Below are 26,732 nucleotides of genomic sequence, written 5' to 3'. Positions count from 1 at the left end.
AATACAACAATGAATGTGTAAAATGCTGGCAACAAAAGTGAGTACAGTAAGTGAAGTGAAGAGTACAAAGACAAGTGTGTCTTGCCTACAGTCATGCATGGTGGTGGGAGCGTCATGGTCTGGGGCTGTATGAGTGCTGCTGGCACTGGGGAGCTACAGTTCATTGAAGGAAAATGTACTGTGGAATACTGAAGCAGAGCATGATCCCTTCCCTCCATAAACCGAGCCGTGAAGCAGTATTCCAACACGATAACGACCCCAAACACACCTCCAAGACAACCACTGCCTTCCTAAAGAAGCTGACGGTGAAGGTGATGGGCTGGCCAAGCATGTCCCCAGACCTAAACATCTGTGGGGCATCCTCAAACGGAAGATGGAGGAGCGCAAGGTCTCCAACATCCACAGCTCCGTGATGTCGTCATGGAAGAGTGGAAGAGGATTCTAGCAGCGACCTGTGAAGCTCTGGTGAACTCCATGACTAAAAGGGTTACGGTGGTGCTGGAAAATCATGGTGGCCACACAAAATATTGAGATTTGGGTCCAATTTTGACATTTTCAGTTGGGGTGTACTCACTTTTGTTGCCAGCATTTTACACATTAATTGTTGTATTTTTAGTTACTTTGAAGTAATGGTAAATTTACTGAGCCCTCCGTGTCCATGGCATCGACATCCAGAGAAACCACCGACATTGCCTCGTCCTCGGAGTTGGGCGGTCCCAACGCCCCAGACCATCTGCGGGCGGCACCAGCGCAGGCACTGGCCGGGGGACATATAGATGCCGGTGCGAGAGGCAACTGAGGCCTCGGGTCGACAGGTGGGTTGAGCGACTGCCCCGGAACGTTGCTAGACCCTCTTGGGCGGCCCCTCCGCCAGGCTGGCTGATCTGGAAGGAGGCGATGGAAGTCGGCTATCAAACCTAGGTCCATGATCCATCGGGCCGGTATCCACGATCGCGCCGACACGTCATGTCCCTCCCAGTCCACAAAGTACTGGAGGCCCCTGCCCCGCTGACGGGACCGAAGGCAGGTGAGAGACTGTGTAGACAGGACCCCCAGCGATTATCCGGGGAGGAGGCGGAGTGAGGGCATGGAACAACACGCATTTGTGGACTGGCTTGACCCGCAAGACATGGAAAGTGGGGTGGACCTTCATGGAGCTGAGAAGATGGAGTCGGACAGCTGACGGACTGATTACCTTGACAACTGGGAATGGCCTGATGAACTTGGGGGCCAACTTGAGGGACTCCACCTTGAGTGGCCACACTTGCTGTCCGACCCAGTACGGCAACCGCTCTGAAGAGACTGGTGCAGGCTCTGGCCCAGGCCCAGTGACACTGGTGAATGCAGGCGGAAGGGCCTTACCCACCTCCTTTCCAGCCTTTCCGCTTGTGCGTTGGACTGAGGGTGGAACCCGAACGTGAGGCTGGCTGAGCCTCCCAGGAGGCGGCAGATCTCCTGCAGAACTCCTCCAGAAGGCTGAGGCGAATTGTGGGCCCTAGTTGGACATGGCAGCCTGTGATAACAAAACACCACTTCCAACAGTATTTGGATGGTCTGTTTGGCAGACTGTAACCTGGGCAGGGGGACAAAATAAGCCATTTTGTTGAACCGATCCACCAACCCTAGGAGCCGTGTTCCCCTCCGACAGTGGCAGATCGGTAAAAAAGTCCACCGCAGTTGAGACTACAGCTGCTGCGGAACCGGCAGTCTTATACCGATTGCAGACCAGGCAGGCTCTGACGTAGTCCCAGACGTCGGTTTTCAGCTTCCACCAGAAGCGCTGTGCCAGCAGGAACATGCACACTATTCCAAGGCGGCAGGCAAGACGAGAATCATGTCCCCATTCCAGCACCCGAGCCTGTAGTGAAGCGCGGACGAAGAGCCAACCCTGGGGACAGTTGCTAGGGCCGGGCTCATCTCGAGCGGCCTCCCTTACTTGCCCCTCGATATCCCAGGTGAGCGCTGCCACCACCACCGATTTCGGAGGATGGTCCTCACCTACTGAGCCTTGCGAGATAGAGCCTTAGCGTTTCATGATCCTGGCCTGTAGGACAGGGTAAAGTTGAATTGCATAATGAACAGCGACCATCGAGCCTGGCGGCAGTTCAGTCGTTTGGCTGTGTGGAGACATTTTAAATTCTTGTGGTCGGTCTCAACCAGGAACGGAACTGCAGACCCCTCAGCTACTCCTCTAGGGTCAGCTTGACGGTAAGCATCCATCCATCCATCCATCTTCTTCCGCTTATCCGGGGTCGGGTCGCGGGGGCAGCAGCTTTAGGAGGGACTCCCAGACTTCCCTCTCCCCAGCCACTTCATCCAGCTCATCCCGGGGGATCCCAAGGCGTTCCCAGGCCAGCTGAGAGACATAGTCTCTCCAGCGCGTCCTGGGTCGTCCCCGGGGTCTCCTACCGGTGGGACATGCCCGGAACACCTGCCCAGGGAGGCGTCCAGGAGGCATCCTGATAAGATGCCCGAGCCACCTCATCTGGCTCCTCTCAACGTGGAGGAGTAGCGACTCTACTCCGAGTCTCTCCCGGATGACCGAGCTTCTCACCCTATCTCTAAGGGAGAGCCCGGACATCCTGCGGAGAAAACTCATTTCGGCCGCTTGTATCCGAGATCTCGTTCTTTCGGTCACGACCCATAGCTCGTGACCATAGGTGAGGGTAGGAGCGTAAATCGACCGGTAAATTGAGAGCTTTGCCTTTTGGCTCAGCTCTCTCTTCACCACAACGGACCGGTACAGGGTCCGCATTACTGCCGGCGCTGCACCGATCCGCCTGTCGATCTCACGCTCCATCCTCCCCTCACTCGTGAACAAGACTCCAAGATACTTGAACTCCTCCACTTGGGGCAGGATCTCATCCCCGATCCGGAGAGGGCATTCCACCCTTTTCCGATCGAGGACCATGGACTCGGATTTGGAGGTGCTGACCCTCATCCCGACCGCTTCACACTCGGCTGCGAACCGTTCCAGCGAGAGCTGGAGATCACGGCCTCAAGAAGCCAACAGCACCACGTCATCTGCAAAAAGCAGAGACGCGATGCTGAGGTCCCCAAACCGGACCCCCTCAATGCCTCGGCTGCGCCTAGAAATTCTGTCCATAAAAACTATGAACAGAATCGGTGACAAAGGGCAGCCTTGGCGGAGTCCAACCCTCACTGGGAACGAATCCGACTTACTGCCGGAAATGCGGACCAGACTCTGGCATCGGTGATACAGGGACCGAACCGCCCTTATCAGTTGGCTCGGCACCCCGTACTCCCGAAGCACCCTCCACAGAACCTCCCGAGGGACACGGTCGAACGCCTTCTCCAAGTCCACAAAACACATGTGGACTGGTTGGGCGAACTCCCATGCACCCTCGAGGATCCTGCCGAGGGTGTAGAGCTGGTCCACTGTTCCACGGCCAGGACGAAAGCCACACTGCTCCTCCTGAATCCGAGGTTCGACCTCCCGACGGACCCTCCTCTCCAGCACCCCTGAATAGACCTTACCAGGAAGGCTGAGGAGTGTGATTCCCCTGTAATTGGAACACACCCTCCGGTCCCCCTTCTTAAAGAGGGGAACCACCACCCCAGTCTGCCAATCCAGAGGCACTGTCCCCGATGTCCACGCAACGTTGTAGAGGCGTGTCAGCCATGACAGCCCCACAACATCCAGAGCCTTTAAGAACTCTGGGCGGATCTCATCCACCCCCGGGGCCTTGCCACCGAGGAGTTTTTTAACTACCTCAGTGACTTCGACCCCAGAGATTGGAGAATCCGCCTCAGAGTCTCCAGGCCCTGCTTCCTCAATGGAAGGCGTGTAGGTGGAATTGAGGAGGTCTTCGAAGTATTCTCCCCACCGACTCACGACGTCCCGAGTCGAGGTCAGCAGCACGCCATCCCCACTGTAAACAGTGTTGACGTTGCACTGCTTCCCCCTCCTGAGACGCCGGATGGTGGACCAGAATTTCCTCGAAGCCGTCCGAAAGTCATTCTCCATGGCCTCACCGAACTCCTCCCACGCCCGGGTTTTTGCCTCAGCAACCGCCGAAGCCGCGTTCCGCTTGGCCATCCGGTACCTGTCAGCTGCCTCCGGAGTCCCGCAGGCCAAAACGGCCCGATAGGACTCCTTCTTCAGCTTGACGGCATCCCTTACCACCGGTGTCCACCAGCGGGTTCGGGGGTTGCCGCCACGACAGGCACCGACGACCTTACGGCCACATCTCCGGTCGGCCGCCTCAACAATGGAGGCACGGAACATGGTCCACTCAGACTCAATGTCCCCCGCCTCCCCCGGGACGTGGGAAAAGCTCTGCCGGAGGTGGGAGTTGAAGCTCTTCCTGACAGGAGATTCTGCCAGACGTTCCCAGCAGACCCTCACAGAGCGTTTGGGTCTGCCAGGTCGGACCGGCATCTTCCCCCACCATCGGAGCCAACCCACCACCAGGTGGTGATCAGTTGACAGCTCCGCCCCTCTCTTCACCCGAGTGTCCAAAACATGCGGCCGCAAATCCGATGACACGACTACAAAGTCGATCATCGAACTGCGGCCTAGGGTGTCCTGGTGCCAAGTGCACACATGGACACCCTTATGTTTGAACATGGTGTTCATTATTGAAAATCCGTGTCGAGCACAGAAGTCCAACAATAGAACACCGCTCGGGTTCAGATCAGGGGGGCCGTTCCTCCCAATCACGCCCTTCCAGGTCTCACTGTCATTGCCCACGTGAGCATTGAAGTCACCCAGTAGAACGATAGAGTCCCCAGAAGGAGCGCTCTCCAGCACTTCCTCCAGGGACCCCAAGAAGGGTGGGTACTCTGAGCTGCTGTTTGGTGCATAGACACAAACAACAGTCAGGACCCGTCCCCCCACCCGAAGGCGGAGGGAGGCTACCCTCTCGTTCACCGTGGTGAACCCCAATGTGCAGGCGCCCAGACGGGGGGCAATAAGTATACCCACACCTGCTCGACGCCTCTCACCGTGGGCAACTCCAGAGTGGAAGAGAGTCCAGCCCCTCTCGAGAGGGCTTGTACCGGAACCCAAACTGTGTGTGGAGGCTAGTCCGACTATATCTAGTCGGAATCTTTCTGCCTCGCACACCAGCTCGGGTTCCTTTCCAGCCAGAGAGGTGACATTCCATGTCCCAAGAGCCAGCTTCTGCAGCCGGGGATCAGACCGCCAAGGTCCCCGCCTTTGGCTGCCGCCCAGCTCACATTGCACCCGACCCCTTCGGCCCCTCCCACAGGTGGTGAGCCCATGGGAAGGGGGACCCACGTTTCCATTTCGGGCTATTTTAAATTCTTGTGGTCGGTGTCAACCAGGAACGGAACTGCAGACCCCTCAGCTACTCCTCTAGGGTCAGCTTGACGGTAAGCAATTCGTCATAATTCACTCGGTGGGGGGTCATGCAGTGGGAGTAGAAGGTGCACGAATGAAGCCTGTCGTAGTGGGCCATCGCCCGTTGGGACAATACTGCCCCTATTCCCACATTCGAAGCGGAAAATGCATGATCTGCTTCAAGAGTCCTTGTGAAGGACACAGCGGTGCTAATGAGAGAGGTGACTAGAGAGAACTGTAATTGTGGATGAATCGGCGGTAAAAACTGGCAAACTCAATGAATTGCCGGAGCTTCTTCCGGGTGTTGGGAGTGGGCCAGGAGGAGACAGCCTTCACTTTGGCGGGTTCGATAAGGCTGCGTCCCTGACGTAGCCCAGAAAAGACACGGAATGGGCACTTCTCCACTTTATGATCAAGCGAGTTTTACTTCAGGTGGACTGAAGTGTTCTATGTGCTCTGGCAGAATTCTGGAAAAGATCAGAATAGCATCCAAATAGACGAACAAAAACGTTCAGCATGTTGCGGAGAATGTCATTAACGAAGGCCTGGAAGACTGTGGGTGCAATGGTAAGTCCGAAGGGAATCACGAGAAACTTGTAGTGCTCAATGGGTGTGTGGAAGGCGGTCTTTCACTCGTTGCCTTCACGGATGCAAACGAGGCGTTTGTCAAATCCAATTTAGTAAGTATGGTGGCCCCTTGCAGAAGTTCAAAAGCGGATGCTAGGAGAGGGACTGGGTACCGTTTTTTAACCGTGATGTTGTTCAGTCCCCGGTGATGGTGTCCAATGGCCGATCTTCCATTTTTGGGCGAGCTCAGAGTCCATTATGTTTGCTTCTGCTCCAGAGTTGATCAGCGCGGTCAGAGTCTGGTGCTCTGACGCTGAGTGCGATCTGGCCTTTTACTGGACACACTGCCGCTCGATGACCCTTACCCCATAGTATAGGCACAACCCCTCTTGGAGGAGTCTCAAACGCTCCTCTGACGGAGGCGAGGCACGTCCCATCTCCATCGGCTCTGCCGGGTTGGTAGGCGGGGTCACTGATGGGCGTCCTTCCGACCACAGACAACCCCCGCCTGGCTCGCTCGGATCTCCGGATCAGAACATGTCGGTCAATGTGGACGGCCAGGTCGATCGCCTTGTCCAGGGTCGGCGAGCTTGACCTGTCAAATGGGGTGATTGCGTAGCCGACCTTGGCCCCCTGGGTTTCCAAAGTCCTCAGCTGGAGGGAAAACTGAATTCGGCAAAGGGTCGGACTTGCCTGGAATCCCCAATGAAACGTTCTGGGGCTCCGACTCGTGGTTCCGGGGCGTCTGGTGCCGAAATACGGACCGTAACCGGAGGAGTCACAGAAGCTGGGCTGGAATGAGAGGCGGGGTCATGGCTGGGGTACCGATGGCCCGATGGCGGACCAGCTGCGTCAGGTCCTTAACCTTCTCAAAGGAGTTCCTCCAGTTTGGTCTCTGTGCGGACCACTCGCTCCATAGCGAGAGATTTGTGCGCTGGTTGTTGGTTGGTCAGTTCGTACTGTGACGGAACAGACAGGACAACCAAGTGCGTCACAGTACTCTCGTTTATTGTATTGGAGGGAAAGGGGACGTGGTTCACTGGTGCTGGAGTGGAGCAGAGCGGATGCGTCAACGAAGCTGGCAATGGCGAAGCAGGCTCGTGGTCGGGGACAGGCAAAAGGTTGTACCTGGGCAGAGAACGAAGCAAACACAAAGCAGGTAGGGTGTAGGCAAAACTCGTGGTCGAATGACAGGCAAAGGGTCAGGCCAGGCACAGGTCATATACAGGTCGAGCAACAGGTAAACGGGCTAGGTCGGTAACAGGAGTCAGTTTGGGGAAGGCAGGCAACAGACAGGAAGGGATAGCAATGTGGGACGAACTGACAGAGAGGGCTGGGTGTGCGGGGTCTATTTAGAGCGGCTAACGAGCAGGGAGCAGGTGTGGAAATGGCTGCAGGTGCGGGAAATCATTGTTAATGCTGCCTGACGGGACGGGAGGGGCAGGAGAGATGCGCTGTCCAGGGGACTGGTCATGCAGACGCATGACACATTACAAATGTAGACACAGGAATACATATTGTAGTTCTACATATAATATATTGCAGTATCTCAATGGGAACTTCTGTTTTGAAAGTCGTTGAAACTGAAGTTTGACTTGGGTAAAATGGATTGTGGTTAAACAGATATAACTGTACTAATAACACATTACAGCTCATCAAAACTTTGCGTATGTAAATTGTATGTCAATAAGTATGTAAATTAGATCAAATAATGTAATGCTAGTGAACAGAGTTAGAGTAACTGTAAGAATTCATTCAGTATGCTCATGGCTTCAGTAGTACCCATTCATAAATTTGTGTGTCAGTGAGTCCCTCAGCTGAGAAGCTCCAGGTATGTGACAGGCACTTTTCCTTTTTGGCACCCCTTTTCACCAACCAGCCAATCAGAGTCCATTCCTGGGACTGCGTAAACTGTAATTATCTGCAACCCAAAACGCATAGATAAGTCATTTAAAGTTTTGTATATGTGCAAATCAAAAACAACAAAGCAGTTGGACACACACATACACACACATACACACACACACACACACACACACACACACACACACACACACACACACACACACACACACACACACACACACACACACACACACACACACACACACACACACACACACACACAGTGGATCCTCGGTTTTCGACCACAATCCGTTCCAGAAGGCTGTTTGAGAAGTGAATCGTTCGAATTCAGAATCATGTTTTCCCATTACAAATAATGGAAAATAATTTTAATCCGTTCAAAGCAGAATAAAACCCTAAACCCCCCCCCAAAAAAAACGCCTTTTTTAAGCTTTTTTTCATTTGTGGATTTTTGTCAGATCGCGCAACTGCAGCGCACCGCCGAACGCGCAACCGCAGCGCGTCGCCGACCGCGCAACTGCACCGCGCTGGTCGCATTATTGTGACAGAGCCGTCGCTGAAATTTAGAAAATATTTTTAAAGTCCTGATGTAGTAGTTTCCAAAATTTAAGTGGACCTCAGTGTGCAGGGAGCTTAATTTTGTCCGATCGCGCAACTGCAGCGCACCGCCGAACGCGCAACTGCACCGCGCTGGTCGCATTATTGTGACAGAGCGGTCGCTGAAATTTAGAAAATATTTTTAAAGTCCTGATGTACTTTCCAAAATTTAAGAAGACCTCAGTGCGCAAGGAGCTTAATTTGGTCCGATCGTGCAACCGCAGCGCGCCGAGCGCTCACTGTCGCATTGCTTTAGGAGCGTCTTTGTGTTTTAGGATGGCTTTACTGCTCCCACTTGCTTCCTTTGGAGGCATGATTAGAGTTGATGCAATCCTCAGAGTAACGAGAATGTAATAACGAACGGAGTCAGTTGGCATGCGGGTCCTCTCGGCTCATGTCGCGAGGTTCGACAACCGAATTTCGTCCGACATCCAGAGCAAAAAAATCTGAAAATTTTTGTTCGAGAACTGGAGTGACACAGATTGATAAACGTGTTATTTATGTAATACTTAACATATTTATTTAATACTTATTTGAATAACTCTGAATGTTACTCAGGCCCGTTCTCAGCTCCTCGTTTGTCTATATGTCACGTTAGCATACCGTATCGTTTAGCCTGTTGTTGCTGGTTCATGTCTGTTCTTGGTGTTGGATTTTGACAAATAAATTTGCCCCAAAAGTGCGACTTATACTCCGGTGCGACTTATATATGTTTTTTTTCACTGTATTGTGCATTTTATGGCTGGTACGACTTATACTCCGGTGCGACTTATAGGCTAAAAATAAAATAAAATAAAATTATATAAAGGAAACTGACGGCAATTAAGCTTTCAATTACGTAGAGAGACAGATCATCCTTTTGATTTTAAAATGAAGCAAGATGGATTTCCAGCAATGCTCCAAATAGTCACCTCACCTCATCTGCTTTGAGGCAAAGCTCACTGGAGTCAGCAGCATCATAATCATAAAGGACTTTGGCTGTACGAGTCCCTGTGGCAGGTGCTTGAACTTCTTCAATCTTCAGTGTATCAGGATCCACAGTACTGCTGAAGTCTTCTGATGTCAAGTCTGCAGTAGCCATGGGGGCGGTGGAATTCAGTGGAAAACCATCTGGACGTCTGGGGAAGAGCAGGGAAAATATGGCCTGAATGTGCAGTACATTCGAAAAGATATACTGTAACCAGATGGCACAGTCACTTATGCATTTAACACACCACACAGCCAGGTCAAAAGAAAAGTCATCAATGATTTCTTTAATCTGTAAAGCAATTTGAGTTACAATTTCTGTATGAAAACCACAGGCTAATGCACAACAATACCAGACTGGGTCGTGCAAGGTAACATAAAAAATGCTCCAGCCGAAAATGCAGGTGAAAGTTTATTTGGTATTTCTAAACAGACACGGGCCAGTTGCATGTCACCAGTTCTGACTGATCTCTGATTTTTGAGTAAGCAGTCATCAGGGGTTAACTGGTAATGTAGCAGGAAAGCTGCATACAATCTGAAAGACTCAAAAGCAATGAATTCTTTCTATTCTCCATACATGAGAGCAGCCAAAAAGGTTAGCGATGTTTTACTTGTGTTCAATGAAGACATCGGTCGAGCCTTGGCAAAGGTGTGTCAAAAGGACAGTGACAGCCACGAGGTTCTCAGTTCAACATCTGATAGCTCTAAAGTCTAAACCATTTGATGGATCATTCAGTGCAAAGTCTCAGGAGGAATCTGTGCATAGTTCAATTTTATCTTTAGAGAACATGATACTGGAGAGTCCAAGCATCAAGGACCGGGCGTACCAATGTTCTAACCCAGCTGCCCTGAGCTTGGCACAGCTTCTGAAGTTCAATGCAGTCGAGCATGCCAGGAATCAAAAAGACAAACCCACTTATATGAGATATAGGGAAACTCCACTAGCAATTTAAGTAAATGCAGAAACCAGGAAGAGGGAGCTTGGTATATCAATGTCAAAGTCTGCTTTATTGTTAATTTCTTCATATGTCAAGACATACAAAGAGATCAAAATTGCGTTTCCAACTATCCCACGGTGACAAGACATATTACATCTTGTCATGACAGAGTTCTTCAGATTTCTGCTGATTTAGGATCAGGAAATGGTGTATAGAGATGAGAGCACAGCCACTGACGCTGAAGCTGAACTTGTTTACTACATTGGCTGTTGAAAACATCAATGCAAGAGCTAAAGGCTGATTCCATTGAATTGGCTTCTCATTATTTCAGCATGCAAGGCAACTGGATGATGGCACTGATCGTGGAGATGCAATTTGCACGAAGAAAGTCGGTGCTTTGCCAAATCACGAAAACAATGTACTGCCTGTGCAGACAAGTGTAAAGGGTTCACCATTGACAATAGATGGCTTGAGCATGTTAGGAAGCACAAAGAAAACTTATCACGCTCCCCGGTTGTCTCAATCACCTCTTCTACTATCGTTCACAGCTATGTTACCACTGTTCCATGAGAGCGCTCACACACAACATGCTCAAGGCCCAATTTAAGATATCTCAAAATACCAAGAGCTTTCACAAAGTTAAAAGTACGGAATCATACTGAATTTAAAATGCCAGTCTCGGGTACCAACTGAACAATAAGACCTGCACTTCCTTGCCACTCTTTTCTTAGTCTCAAAGTTGAAAGAAAAAAAAATACAGTATGATAAGACCAAGTTGAAAGTGAACAATTACAATGAGTGTACGAGATGGGGAAATGAAGAGAAAAAAACATAAATGGAGTGTATCCTCCTTGTGTGAAATTACCTCACGATCATTTTTGTGGACTTCAGTTGTGCCTTCAACACCATCCTCTAAGTGACCCAGGACCTCTCGTCAGCTCCCTGATCAAAATGGGGCATTTGTTTTGTGGCAGTTGAACAAAGTCAAGCTGCCAACCAAGTTGCTGGTGCAGTTCCACATGGTCATACAGGACTGTCTCAGAAAATTAGAATGTTGTGATAAAGTTCTTTGTTTTCTGTAATGCAATTGAAAAAACAAAAATGCCATACATTCTGGATTCATGACAAATCGACTGAAATATTGCAATCCTTTTATTATTTTAATATTGCTGATTATGGCTTACAGCTTAAGAAAACTGAAAAATCCTATCTAAAAAAATTAGAATATTTCCTCAGACCAAGTAAAACAAAAAGATTTATAACAGCAAAACAAAATCAAACATTTGAAAATGTCCATTAATGCACTCAGTACTTGGTTGAGAATCCTTTTGTACGGATTACTGCATCAATGCGGCGTGGCATGGAGGCAATCAGCCTGTGGCATTGCTGAGGCGTTATGGATGCCCAGGATGCTTCAGTAGCGGCCTTTAGCTCATTTGCATTGTTGGGTCTGGTGTCTTTTAGCTTCTTCTTCACAATACCCCACATATTCTCTATGGGGTTCAGGTCAGGGGAATTGGCAGGCCAACCGAGGACAGTAATGCCATGGTCAGTACACCATTAACTGGTGGTTTTGGCACTGTAGGCAGGTGCCAGATCATGCTGGAAAATGAAATCATCATCTCCATAGAGCTTTACAGCAGACGGAAGCATGTCGTGCTCTAAAATCTCTTGGTACACAGCTGCGTTTACTCTGGACTTAATGAAACACAGTGGACCAACACCAGCTGACATGGCTCCCGAAACCATCGCTGATTGTAGGAACTTCACACTGGATTTCAAGCAACTTGGATTTTGCTCCTCTCCAGCCTTTCTCCAGACTCTGGCGCCTTGACCTCCAAATGAAATACAAAACTTGCTTTCGTTTGAAAAAAGGACTTTGGACCACTCTGCAACTGTCTAGTGCTTCTTTTCCATAGCCCAAGTCAGACGCTTCTGAAGTGGCTTGACCATGGGAATACGGCTATTGTAGCCCATTTCCCGGACACGTCTGTGAACAGTGACTTTTGATACCTGGACTCCAGCTTCAGTCCACTGTCTTTGAAGCTACCCCAAATTCTGGAAGCGACTCTTCTTCACAATGCTGTTAAGGCTGCCGTCATCTCTCTTGGTTGTGCAGCATTTCCTTCCACATTTCCCCCTTCCAACAAGACTTTTTGTTGATGTACTTTGAAACTGCACTCTGTGAACAGCTTGCTCTTTGAGAAATTTCTTTTTGTGTCTTACCCTCCCGATGGAGGGTGTCAATGATGGTCTTCTGGACAGCAGTCAGATCAGCAGTCTTCCCCATACTTGTCATTTAGTTTACTGAACCAAGCCGAGTGTTTTTCAAGGCTCAGGAAACCCTTGCAGGTGTTTCGAGTTAATTAGACGATTCAAGTGATTAGTTGAATACCCTACTAGTATACCTTTTCATGATATTCTAATATTTTGAGATAGGATATTTGAGTTTTCTTAAGCTGTATGCCATAACCAGCAATATTAAAATAAAGAGCTTGCAATATTTCAGTTGATTTGTAATGAATCCATAATGTATGACATTTTTGTTTTTTTAATTGTATTACAGAAAATAAAGAACTTTATTACAATATTCTAATTTTCTGAAACAGTCCTGTATGTCTATCCTCATCTCCTCCATCAACTTGTGGTACACTGAAACCACTGCCATGAAGAGGTACAGACTGCAGCTGCTGAAAAAAAGGCTGTAAGATCTCATCCATTCAGGGCCTCTACACCTCCAGGACCCAAGGGTCATCTCAAAACTTACCCAACTCACCCTGGACACAGCCTGTTCCACCTCTCAAGAAAGAGCCTTCGGTCCATTTTGAAAAGAAGCTCCCAGCCACATAAATTGCACCCTTCCCCTCAGTTATCAGACTCATGAACACTAAACAAACAGCTACTGTATAACTTAAAACTTCACCCAAACACCTGATGCCCGTTGTACATTGTTAAGCTATTGAACACAGTGAATTTTCTTTTTGTCTTTGTTTACTTACAAGTACACTTGTTTGTGTGTCAATACATATTTTTTCAATGCCAATATATAGTTTATAAATCTATATGAAGATTAATAGCAGTGTTCTGGCTTCTGATTTTTTTTTTGGTGTGTGTGCAGGAAGTGTGATTGACTATACTCGTGCATTATAATATGAAGTGAATTCCATATCCACCCACACAATCTGTCAGCAGGCTCTCACCTTCCAAGTTCTTTCTGTACTTCTTGCATGTGGACGTGACACTGCTTATAATAAGTTGCTTGGGCCTCAACAAACTCATGCAGGCAGCGGAGGTGATTCACCTGAAGTGAAATTACAACAACAGTTATACGTACAAACGTGTTAAAACGTGTTCACCCCATTGTTGTTGTCGTTTCAACTCATTAATTCCATCACAAAATTACGACAGTAATACAGAGTTATTTAGTCATACCCATAGGCCCGTCACGATGCAGGAAAATTATAATATCGACTTATCGCTCGAGAAAAAATAGGCACTACAGTTTTTTGGGAGTTGATAAATAAGCATTAGTAATGTGTGTGGGTACTTTTAAAATATATTTTTTAAGATTATTATGGTTATAATCCATTCAATTTATGATTCCGTGGGATTGTCCCACGCTGGTGTCATAGTTATTAATGAAATAGTCTACATGACATCCACCACTTACATTAGGGGGGCACCAATTTGACTGCTTGCCCCTCGATCAATTACACTAAAATTGCGTTGGGCCGCCTATGCCTCAAATGAGACCTGCTTTCGCTTGTCTAAAATCTAGTCAAACTAAACCATTGCCACCGCATGAAGATGACGATACACCAGAGATGGGGACTCGAGTCACTGTGACTTGGACTCGAGTCGACTCGAGTCGCTGTTTTGATAACTTGTGACTTGACTTGACAAAAAAATGAAAAAACTTGAGACTCGACTTGGACTTGGAAGTTACAGACTCGGGACTTGACTTGAGACACGATGACTTGAATGACTTCAGTGTTATTTAGTTTATGTTTTCAGTTTGAATATAAAATTAATAATACATTTAAAAAAATAATATCGATAACACGGTAGGAGCGCAGGCTGAGAATGGCATTGTCATGATTGGATCACTAGCCTGTCAATCAATCAGCCGTGCCCTCTCTACCTACCAAACGTGTTTATTGGAGAATCACGCTCCTTTATATCAGACATGCGCAAACATGTCAGCGGGAGCGGTACCGCGAGTCATCACCTTCGGCTATCGCAATTACTTTTACGACAGCAAAAGACGGACAGCACAGTGCGAGATATGCCACAAAAACATTTCGGACAGCCAGACGACAACTTTAAACTTTGTCCGTCATTTGAAGAGCCATTTTGCCAAGTAAGTGCTTTTCATTTATCTAAATAGGTGTGTATATATAGCTTTAATGCAATAAATATGATGACGAAACTGATATCTTGTCTTTTCACTACTAAGATCAGATTCTGCGAGTAAAATTGCAATAATAAGGTGACTTGACTTGGACTTGACCTATTTAAGGACTTGACTTTGACTTGACTTGACCTATTTAAGGACTTGACTTGACTTGCCCATGAAAAAAATGACTTGGGAATTACTTGAGACTTGAAGGTTAAGACTTGAGACTTACTTGAGACTTGCACATGTGTGACTTGGTCCCATCTCTGCGATGCACCCACTTTTACGCCAAGCGCAGGCTGCTTTCCGTCACCAAATTATCAAATATGTCAGGGGCGAGGCTGCTTCATGCACGCCCAGATGAGCAAAACACTACCCCAAACACGCTAGACTTGCGCTAGGGTAAAAAATGAAGTCGGATGCATTTTTACACCAGGCACACGGGCGACCGTCTACCAAAATAGGGCCCTGAAGCCCTTCTCACACCACACTGAGCAGCGTGCAGCGCCCTGTCATCAACCCATTCATTGTGTATGAGGTGAGGGGCAGGGACCATGGAACGTTGCGATGCTGGGCGGCGTGACAAAAGGACAAGGCGCTCTTATTGATACGTTCTAATCGATATTGGCATCACCGTGACGCCAATCAAAAACCTGCAATAGGTGAGTGGCAGGCATTAATGGAATCAATCGAGGAAATCACAGATGCAATAGATAACAAATGACATGCAGTGGGAGTTTTCATTGACCTCAAAAAAGCTTTTGACACAATTACCGTATTTGCCGGTGTATTGGTCGACCTTTTTCGATCCAAAATCGACCGAAAAAAATCGACTTCGACTTATACACCGAGTCATAAAATTTAACTTCGTATTCATCGCTTCAAATGTGATGGTAACCAAGGCCGTTTCTCATGCATCTCATTGTGCGTTGCACTTAGAAAATTTGAACCGGGCGGCGTGCGCGAGGGCGCGGCCCGCTGGAAGTCGAATGAGGCTCATCGATCTCCTCCGCGGTGCTTATAAACAGCCGATCCGCTCGGCGGGGGCTATTTTCGGCCACTCGGCGCGTGCGCACGGCCTCCCGGGTGTGCCGGGCGGCGTGCGCGAGTGCGCGGCCCGCTGGAAGTCGAATGAGGCTCAGCGATCTCCTCCGCGGTGCTTATAAACAGCCGATCCGCTCGGCGGGGGCTATTTTCGGCCACTCGGCGCGTGCGCACAGCCTCCCGGATGTGCCGGGCGGCGTGCGCGAGTGCGCGGCCCGCTGGAAGTCGAATGAGGCTCAGCGATCTCCTCCGCGGTGCTTATAAACAGCCGATCCGCTCGGCGGGGGCTATTTTCGGCCACTTGGCGCGTGCGCACGGCCTCCCGGATGTGCCGGGCGGGTGCGCGAGCTCGCCGGCCGCTGGAAGTCGAATGAGGCTCCGCGATCTCCTCCGCGGTGCTTATAAACAGCCGATTCGCTCGGCGGGGGCTATTTTCGGCCACTTGGCGCGTGCGCACGGCCTCACGGATGTGCCGGCGGGTGCGCGAGCTCGCCGGCCGCTGGAAGTCGAATGAGGCTCCGCGATCTCCTCCGCGGTGCTTATAAAGTGCCGATCCGCTCGGTGCCGGGCGGCGTGCGCGAGCTCGCCGGCCGCTGGAAGTCGAATGAGGCTCCGCGATCTCCTCCGCGGTGCTTATAAACAGCCGCATGCGCACGGCCTCCCGGAATTTGAACACATTTCGTCAATAAATTTCGCATATTGAATTTTGAAGTTTAATATAATGCAACAATTGAGCTCGACTTATACAAAGGATATATCATAAAATCGTAAATTTCCGTCGAATTTTACGGGGTCAACTTATACACCGAGTCGACCTGTACACCGGCAAATACGGTAATCATAATATACTATTCAATAAATTAGAAAAATATGGGATAAGGGGAATTGTATTAGACTGGATAAAGGATTATCTGCGAGAACGGCAACAGTATGTAAAGTTGGGTAATCACTGCTCTGGATATTTGGACATAGCTTGTGGTGTTCCACAAGGGTCAGTTTTAGGCCCTAAATTATTTATTTTGTATATAAATGACATGTGCAAAGTCTCTAAAGAACTAAAACTCATCAATTTTGCAGATGATACAAATATCTTTTGTTCAGGTGATAACATCCAACAAGTGGAATCAGTGTTGAATGAGGAAATGAAAAAAATAAAAATGTGGTTCCACTGGAACAAATTATCATTAAATGTAAGTAAGGCCAATTTTATGGTATTTGGCAAAGCGAACATAAAGATACGAATAGAAATAGATGGGACTGAAATTGAAAGAGTGCAGGAAACCAAATTTCTTGGGGTTATAATAGATGACAGGCTGAGTTGGAAGCCACACATCAAAAACGTAAAGTCTAAAATTTCAAGAAGCATGGCAATCATATACAAAGCAAAAGAATTACTGGATTATCATTCACTTCGTACACTTTATTGTTCTCTTGTCTTCCCCTATTTGCATTACTGTGCTGAGGTTTGGGGGAATACTTATAAAACTTCACTACAGCCACTTATCATTCTGCAGAAAAGAGCAATAAGGACTATTCATAAAGTCAACTACTTGGAACACACAAATCCACTTTTCATACAATCCAAACTACTGAAATTCACTGACATAGTATCTTACCAAACAGCAATCATCATGTATAGGGCAAAAGCAAAACAACTACCAGAAAATATCCAAAACTTATTTAGGAATCGGGAGGGAGGTTATAAGTTAAGGGGGAATCACAACTTCAAAATCTTAAACATAAGAACAACCTTAAAAAGTTTCTGCATCACTATAACTGGGGTCAAACTATGGAACAATCTAAGTGAGGAACTCAAGCAAAGTCCAAATATCCACCAGTTTAAAAGAATGTACAAACATATGTTGTTTAGCGGGTACAAAGGCTAAAAGTGCCAAAGGGCTACACACAAGTTAAAATGAAACAGAAAAATAAGTGTGAAAGTGTATCTACTTGTGTTCTGTTGTAGAATTACAATATATGTTGAATCATTGGTTTAATGGATAAAGTGAGAAAGGGGTAGGAATCTAAAAAGCTATGCTTCTTCCTACTCCTTTTCGAGCATTCTTTATTGATTTATTTACTTATGTATTATTATTATTATTTATTTATGTATTTTTTTCTGTTTGTTGGTTTATATTTTGTTTGTTTGTTGTATGGACTTATATGTGGCACTTTAGAGTGTGATTTGTTTTGTTTTTTCTTTTTTGTTTTGGATGTTCGAAATAAAGATATCAATCAATCAATTTTACATCGAGTGAGTGGCTACCTGTTGGGTTTGGAAGGATTGTGCCCAGTGCAGTGCGTTAATAAATAATAATTAATGATTTGCAGCTGTGATGTTGGCCTTCATTTGTCTCGTGGACCAGACTCCCACCTCGCTCCCGACGAAAGGACATAATGCACTCATCTCAGTGTCGCATGTTTGGTGCAACCAATTGGGGTTACATATTACACAGAGCTCTGCTTTGAATCATCTGCCTTAGCACTGTCTGAGCCTGCACATCTCACCTGAACGCACGCACGCACGCACACGCGCATACGCGCACACACACACACACACGCACACACACACACACACACACACACACACACACACACACACACACACACACACACACACACACACACACACACACACACACACACACACACACACACACACACACACACACGCACACACACACACACACACACACACAAGTGGACACCTCCCATTATACCTCTTTCCTCTTCTATCTTCCTTTCTGTTAGCTAGGTTGTTTAAATTAGTTTGTGTCAGTTATAAAAATACTGTATCTTGTGTGATTTGTTTATTCCTGTTTTAGTAGTAATAGGAAATAAATTATTGACATAATACAGAACTTTGTGCAACTTTGTGTGTATTCGAGTCAAAGTTTCAATCGCTGAAAAGGTAACGACATCACAAATTTGTATTCAATGTAGCGCCTTCAGAAACAAATTTAATCAACGAGGTTTGCCACCTTCTGTCTGTATCTCGATTGGATAGAGAAAGGCGTGGCGCCCCCTTTCGGCGGTCGTAGTTGTTGCGGGCATCAAACTTTCGACCACTTAAAATTCTCAATAAATTACTATATATGATTATTGTTAATACGTATGAAGTGAAAAGAGCTGCGGATGACCTACATGCGTACTGCTGATACTCTCCAAAAGAAGCCGTGTAACCTCTGCCTGTCGGTCAAACTCCGTTTGGGCAACCCTGAGTTCATGTTCAGCCTGAAAGGAGAAAAAGAACATAGATGACACTGACTTTTTAAAAATGTAAGACTTTAACCATAGGTTGAGAATAAGACTAAAAGTGATTGTATTTCATCTTGTAAAACTCTTGGTAAGATTAAACCAACCAACACAGTCACATCAAAAGACATTAGTGGTTTGCGATGAAGTCCATCCATCCATCCATCCATCCATCCATCCATCCATCCATCCATCCATCCATCCATCCATCCATCCATCCATCCATCCATCCATTTTCTATATCACAATTTGTTTGAAAAAGTTAAATTTGCATTTGTTCATGACAAAGTGAATCATGACAGAAATACACAAAACCTAAAAAAGCCAGTATTTCATATGAATTATTGCAGAACACACAAAACACCCAAATTACTTTTTCAACTTCCTCACTCCAAAGCTGAAAAACCACATGAAAAATAGAAATTTAGAAATCAATCCATGTAAGTAACGTAACAAAAAAACATTATCCATATATATGTCTACTTTATGGGGGGGGGGCAAGTAGTCTGGGTAGCTAGTATGGGGCGCAAATAGTTTTTGTAGTGTAACTTTGACTTCCTTTTATATTTTGATGAAAAAAAATAGACCAAGAAGGTTGATTTTTAATTTGTTATATATTTTTAAATGCTTTTTCGTCTTTTCTGGGAACTAGAACTTCCTTGAAAAAGAAACACATACCATTGGGAAAGAGATGACAAATAAATATCTAAAATAATGTGGTTTTATGGTGTGCAGACCTCTTAACAGGGAATGAAGTTGTGTACAGCCTAGACCAGTGGTTCTTAACCTTGTTGGAGGTACCAAACCCCACCAGTTTCATATGCGCATTCACCTAACCCAGTGATGTCAAACTCAAGGCCCGGGGGCCAGATACGGCCCGCCACATCATTTTATGTGGCCCGCGAAGACAAATTGTGCATCAAATTCGTGTGTCATTACTAGAATTGTAAATTGTCTTTACTTTTAATAATATTGTTTCTTTTTTTATATTCGCCGAGTTTTTACTCGTCTGATTTGAAAACGAGTTATTTGTCAGTTTGTTTTGTAGCTTTTACTGTATATAATATGAGGTGCTCATACATGTATTTGGGTTGACAGTCATAATGGCCCTCCGAAAGAAGCTATGACTACAATGCAGCCCGCGAAAAAAATGAGTTCGACACCCCTGACCTAACCCCTCTTTAGTGAAAAATAAAATTATTTTTTTTCAAACTCAAGACTTCAATGTTTTTTTTTTTTTTTTTAATGGTGCACAAAATGAGCCGTGCATGAACATCACCTTGTTCAAAGTACAAAACCAACACAATGCATGAACTCAAAACAAATTACATACCTGCAAATCAGTGTAACTTCTGCTGTTACCTTTGCGAGACTAGTTCAGATATGCGTCATCACGAATTTACACTATAAATCAGGTGTGTTCGGACCTCCGCAGTGGAGCCTTTGCCGAACCCCTGAGACTGACTCACCAAACCCGTAGGGTCCAATCGAACCCAGGTTAAGAACCACTGGCCTAGACGATTCACATTCAAACGCATGTTGAAGAGTCAGTATACTCCAGTCAGTTAATGTTATTAAAGCCTATGCTTTTGGTACAGTAGTTTTTGGTACAGTAGTGAATATCCAGTTGGTTTTAGTAATGTAAAACCTTACAGCAGAAGCACTGGCAGAGAGCACATAGTTGCGTGGTCTGGTCTCCTGATAATCTGGAACAACCTTTAGATGACAAAGAAACATTTCATTTTTGCATATATTTTGTAAATGTTCAGTACAAATGCTGTGGTTTTCATTCACATGTTTCACAAACTGGAAACATCCAATAAAGTCACAGATAACTAGGCTGATTTTGGAAATACAGCTATGATGCATTGAACAAAACAATTTTTACCTTATCTGGATTGCAACATAGCAATGATTAGAAATGCAAAAGCCAAAGTGCATGCATTAAAAGAATTTTAAGATGATGGGGATTTTTTCTAACAGGACTCCTGTTAACTTCTTGTCAGTAGTAGTTCTTTTGGATAATCTTTGTTTGGCTTTGGCTTATTTCATGCTCTTGATGATAGTTTATCAAACTATAATGGAAGCAAATGAGGCAGAAAGGAAAATGGTGAGGTCGCTGTATTGTTAGGAGTGTTTTAAATACTCACCTCACTCTCGCACTGCCAAGGTTATGAATACACAGCAAGTAAAATATATAAATACTTATATTCATTTATACTCATATTCATTAATTATGAAGTACAGTGGAGCCTCGGTTTTCGAACGTCCCGGTTCTCGAACAAATCGGTATTCGAACAAAAAATTCGAGATTTTTTTGCTTCGGATGTCAGACGAAATTCGGTTGTCGAACCTCGCGAGATGAGCCAAGAGGACCCGCATGCCAACTGACTCCGCTCGTTATTACGTTCTCGTTACTCTGAGGCTTGCATCAACTCTAATCATGCCTCCAAAGGAAGCAAGTGGAAGCAGTAAAGCCATCCAAAAACAATAAGACGCTCCTAAAGCAATGCGACAGTGAGCGCTCGGCGGTTGCGCGATCAGACCAAATTAAGCTCCCTGCGCACTGAGGTCCACTTAAATTTGGGAAAGTCCATTAGGACTTTAAAAATATTTTCTAAATTTTAGCGAACGCTCTGTCACAATAATGTGACCAGCGCGGTGCAGTTGCGCGGGGTGCGGCGCGTTACGGTTGCGCGTTCGGCGGTGCGCTGCAGTTGCGCGATCGGACAAAATTAAGCTCCCTGCGCACTGAGGTCCACTTAAATTTTGGAAAGTACATCAGGACTTTAAAAATATTTTCTAAATTTCAGCGACAGCTCTTGTTAGAGATTTGCTCACTCCAACTTATTTTGCAAGAACCAAACAGGAGACAAGCAAGTTCTTTTAGACACCTGCAGGTGGAGAGTCCATTCGTCGCTGTCTGAACAGCGATTATCGAATGAAGTCTGAAAGGTCTCCTTCCTGCAAGGGCATATTTATTAGGAGGAACAGAGTGGGGGTGAGAGTGGACAGGTTTGGTGAACCCCCGGCCTCTGGTAAGATCAGAGCAGGGGGTGTTTTACGATGTTGTGGGAAACAGAACAACTTTGATTGCTTCCTCTGCAGCTAGTCAATCAGTTCAAAAGATCTTAGCACTTTGTTCTACTACTTTTGTTAAGACAGGACAGGCGAGTTTAATTATTACAGGTTACATTCCAACATAATCATAGGATCAAGATAACCTGGAAAACCCTAACATCTCCCTCCTGTTTTATCATATGATTATGTCACCCCAAACAACAAAGACAAGCAAGAAAAGGAAAAAAAAACATATATACGTATAATGAAGAAAGTAGAATAGTAAAAATAAAAACAACAAACAATGATAGCAACACTTTCCAGTGAAATTGAGGCATTACCTCAACACCCCAGATCAAACTTATTGTGTAAGCGAAAAACCTGCTGGCCAGATGTTATTAGCAGGAAAATTCTTACACGGCCCCGTTGCCACAGGCGAACAGAATGCTATCAATAAAAAATAAAAAGAAAAACACAGAAACAGTACATCATTGTATCCATCACTTGTGAAGCATTTTCGATGGTCAAATCAACAAGTTTCCGTAATACATGCTCAACAGAACAGCATCTACGCAATCCACGTCTCATTATCATTATCACAACTGTCACGTCTAAGAAGTTGTATAAGCGCCCGTGTTTTCGTCAGCTGATGATGTTCTAGTCTGTAGGTGAGGTCTGTCACACACACCGGTGCACACACTCGTGTCCAGTTGGCAGGCAGCATCGGACAACTCCTGTGACCACAAAACCATGATCCGTACTGAACAGGCACGTGCACTCATAGGATGCAGGTGAGGCAGTGCCTCTGAACTTCTGAATGAAATAGGTCCCGTCCGATGGTGCAGCCATGTTGGTAGTAGAGCCCTTACACCTTGAAAACGGCTCTCTCATCCTGGCACACAGCGGTGATGTCCAAAGCTCCCATCCAGTTTCCTCCTGGAGAGCAGTCGTCGTTAATGCATTTGTGGGTCCTGCAACCTTGGGTGCAACATGTGTAGTCAGCAAGACTTGGAATGGTCCCTCCCGTCGTGGCTGGCCCAGTTCCTTCCTTTGATGACCTCAATGTAGACCCAGTCTCCTGGATTGATGGGGTTGTCGACCTGTGAGGAGGAAAGATCAAGCGGCAGTAAATTTGTCTTTGACACAGTTTGAGCGTCCTGATCATATAATCTGCCAAGGACTGCTCTTCATCTGTTGTTTGCAACACACACACACACACACACACACACACACGCAGACAAAGAGATTCTAATCCATCTCTATTGGTAACTGTATAGCAGACGTTTTAGCATATAATTCCATACTCTGCTCTCTCACTTCTACTTTTCCATGTCGGTGCAGTCGTAGGTGGCCCCTATTGCAGTCATTGTCTTGTTAACTGTTGCCTTGTGACTCCTATGCATGATTGTGTGAATGTCAAAAATTGAACGTACCTAACTTTCTGACCATCCAACCTCCACTGTGGTATAAAAACCCTTACTATTGTATTGAGTAGGTACATTGAGCAACCTAGCTTCCTCCTGACTGCCAAATGTCCTGTTCTAAAATTTATATAACTCGACCTCTACGTCTTAAGCTTGATGAGCCAAAATATAAGATCTTGCTCTTGTTTCCTACCGTTTTAGCCTATTTGTTTTATCCAAATTTGTTCAATCTCTGATTATAATCTGTAGCCCTACGTATTTTTCAAATTTTTATTTATTTATTTATCAAATCTCCTCAGTCCTGTCAAACTCAGTGCACAATGAACCTCCCTTCCACTTTGAACCAAGCTCCACCAAATTTGGGAACGCCGTAGCAAGGAGTGCGGTTTGGTCGTCGGACACTCCAAGTCCATATCTTTTTGCCGCACTTCACCCTCTCACGTTGGTGTTCTTTGGCTGTTGCTTCAGAGCGACCCCATCCATCACTCTTGAATGAGTCCATTGTTCAAATGAGTCAATTTTCATCATTGTGAGTTCCTCCGCTTTTCACTGTCTTTTCCGTCCCCGAGGATGTTGTATTACCTCCGGAGTGTACTTGTCCTCCTCCAAGCACAACAGCAGTCTTTTCTTGTCCTTCGCCAAAGGTCAAAGGTGCTTCAGAGCCAGGCACCATTTTGTGGTTGTTCACGGCTGCAGGCGAAGACTCGGATTGGGTTTCAGGGGCCCTGACACTGAGAATGACAGGTTGGTACATCAAACTTGTAAGACTATCTCCAAATGTAGCTGCGCCATCGATTTGCTGGTAACATTGTTTACCAAACTTCAAATTCTCCTAATAACAGCGGTCTCGTTTTTATATCGTAAATCCTGCAACTCATCCTATTTTTGAGCTACATTTTATCTATAGTTCCAATTTAATCGGACAGTATGTTGTCTTCAGTATCATTATTGAAAATCAACTCATCGAGGTCTGCTTTCCACATCAAGCCCTGATCTGTATGTCTTGACCTCTCACATGTTATTATCATGCTTGCTCAAAAATGTGACTTAGAGTATGGTGCTGTGAATTCTCAATCTCCCCAATGAAATTGGATCCCACCTCGTAGTTCTTATCGTTCTCATGTTCCTGTTAGCCTGCAATTGTCCAAATCAAAAATGTTTTCTTTTAACTGTCTTTCTTTTGAACCTCTAAATCTCTCGTGTTGCTAATCTATCTACACCAGAACAAAAATTTACCACAGTATAACACCAAATGTATTCGAAAATTCATTGTCATAAAGTGTTGTATTATTACTATCTTCCACTATCTGTCCTACTCACTCCCCCCCTTTTTGAGGCCTGGCAACGCCCATGCCTCACACCTTGACAAACTTTTTTGGGAGAATGCGTTCTTTACTACATACGATTCCATCATCATTTAATTTGACTTTCTTTCCAAAACGCTTCTCAATTTCTCAGTTCACACATCTTCTACATGTGTTACTGGTTCTCCAGTTTTTTTCTCCAGTTAATTATCAATCCAAAAGCTACGTGTTTCTTTCTAACATTCAACCTGCTCAAAATCATTCTTTCATCAAAGTCGCTCTACTAATTTTCCATAGTAGTCGCCAACAACCATTCAGGCTATCATTCATCAATGTTCATTTGCATCTCACACGCAGTCTCCAAAAAGGAGTCTTTCTATCACATTGGTCCCAATTCATCCAAGCTCACCACACAAGTTGAAAATTTCCTGGTAGAACAATCCACCAATTCAAAAAAGACTTAACTAAACCAAACAACTGGCAAATTAATCTGAATTTTTTTCTTTGTTTTTAAATTTGAAGAACTCAATCTCTCAGATTTAGCTTGCATTTAGAATTTTGTATAATCTTATAACACAACCAACCAATTATTCCTATTAAATGTAGCATTGCAAAATCTTAAATTCACAATTTAGCTTCTTCCAATTCCTGAAAGCATGTTCTGTCATTTTTTTTTCTTCGAATTTCTCATGTGGGCTCGACACTTAACATGCACTAGTGTGGATTAGTTTCTGCTCGCAAACAGATTTCTCTCTTTTTCCTCTCATTTTTATCTTTCAAAATCATTTCTATTCTGCGGTGCAAATTGGATAGATCACAGTCTAGCAAATTTTTTTTATACTAAAACTTTAGCCAATGTTCATCATTTTAACATATACGCACACACATGCACAGCTCTCGCATGCAAAAGGTAGGTCTCAGCAACAATGATTCGTCACAGGCTGGCCATTTCCTGTGGTCGATCATGAGCTGGTCCCTCCCATGCACACGAGGACAGCACATTCTAATTTTATTTATTTATCTTCTAGAAGCAAGTTGCATTTATTTACCACTTGATTTGTGTATTTTAACTTTAGTGTAACACAATTTGAGCTCTAGTCATTTGTAATTTGGGCATACAAACAGCATTGTCACACTTCTTGGATGGACAGGATTTCTAATAATCTAAAAAAAAAAATCTAATAATCTGACAATGACATGTTTTGCTGTCATATGGGCATCTATTCTTTCTTTCTCTGTATGAGCATAAGCGGTCAAAGAGGAGGAAGCTTGTCATGCTAAAAATTTGGCTTCTCCTCTGCTCCTTCCTCCACCCTTTGATTGATATTGTTTTGCAAAACGACACTCTCGTGCGAAGTGTCCTCGTCTCCCACAGTTCCAACAGTTGTCAGAATCTCGTGGGGGTTTTGAATTATATGGCGGCCTGCGACCTTGTTGGCCTCTACCTCTCCCTCTAACCTGCTGGGACCCTTGGAAGAAGACTGTTGCATCTTCATCTAGTTCATCATCATCATTATCTAGATGAAATACATCAGAACTTTTGCCTTTTTTGATCACTTTTTCAGCATGTATTGCATACAATTAAGAAATCTACTTGCCATGAACTTCTCGTTTTAAAGAAGAGCAGAGCAAGAGATTTACCGTTCTTATTTCCCATCTTAATTTTAGTAGCTTAAGGTTTTACAATTTTTTTTTTTTTTTTTTTTTTCTTTGAGGATCCTCAATGCAGGTTTAAATTGACCTTTCAACAGATTACTAGCCTGTTTTATTGCCGTGGATCAACGCTAGAACTGCTTTTTAGTCAATTTATCCTACCAGTCACACACTCAATCACACTAACTCCAGCACTTTTTTAGGCCTATCCAGGGATGGGTGTAAAACCCTCCCAAACAGCTTTGGAAAAACGGACAAAAGAAAAAATCTACGCCCTTCTTCAATTAAGAAAAAGAAGCTCTGTTTTTCTTAGCCCGTTTCTTCCACTGGGACTTG

General features: G+C 45.5%; 1 protein-coding gene across 5 annotated transcripts in view; it reads right to left on the bottom strand.

Annotated features, from left to right (window-relative positions):
- Positions 1-26,732, bottom strand: part of LOC137840139 (endophilin-B2-like) — a 70,687-nt gene that overhangs the window by 8,616 nt on the left and 35,339 nt on the right. For 2 of the 5 annotated variants that reach the window (XM_068650099.1, XM_068650102.1), the window contains 5 exons: positions 20,609-20,671; positions 18,845-18,934; positions 13,461-13,561; positions 9,273-9,474; positions 643-7,814 (listed from right to left, as the gene is read on the bottom strand). In XM_068650099.1, coding sequence (XP_068506200.1) covers positions 7,707-7,814; positions 9,273-9,474; positions 13,461-13,561; positions 18,845-18,934; positions 20,609-20,671 — 564 coding nt within the window. In that variant the 3' untranslated portion in view covers positions 643-7,706. The remainder of the gene's footprint in view (positions 1-642; positions 7,815-9,272; positions 9,475-13,460; positions 13,562-18,844; positions 18,935-20,608; positions 20,672-26,732) is intronic. The other 3 variants (XM_068650101.1, XM_068650100.1, XM_068650103.1) reach the window with 3 other exon arrangements.

Source organism: Syngnathus scovelli, chromosome 3 (assembly GCF_024217435.2).
Source record: "Syngnathus scovelli strain Florida chromosome 3, RoL_Ssco_1.2, whole genome shotgun sequence".
Classification (NCBI taxonomy): domain Eukaryota; kingdom Metazoa; phylum Chordata; class Actinopteri; order Syngnathiformes; family Syngnathidae; genus Syngnathus; species Syngnathus scovelli.
The sequence above is the reverse complement of the archived record's forward strand: the minus strand, read 5'-3'. Positions and strand labels throughout refer to the sequence as shown.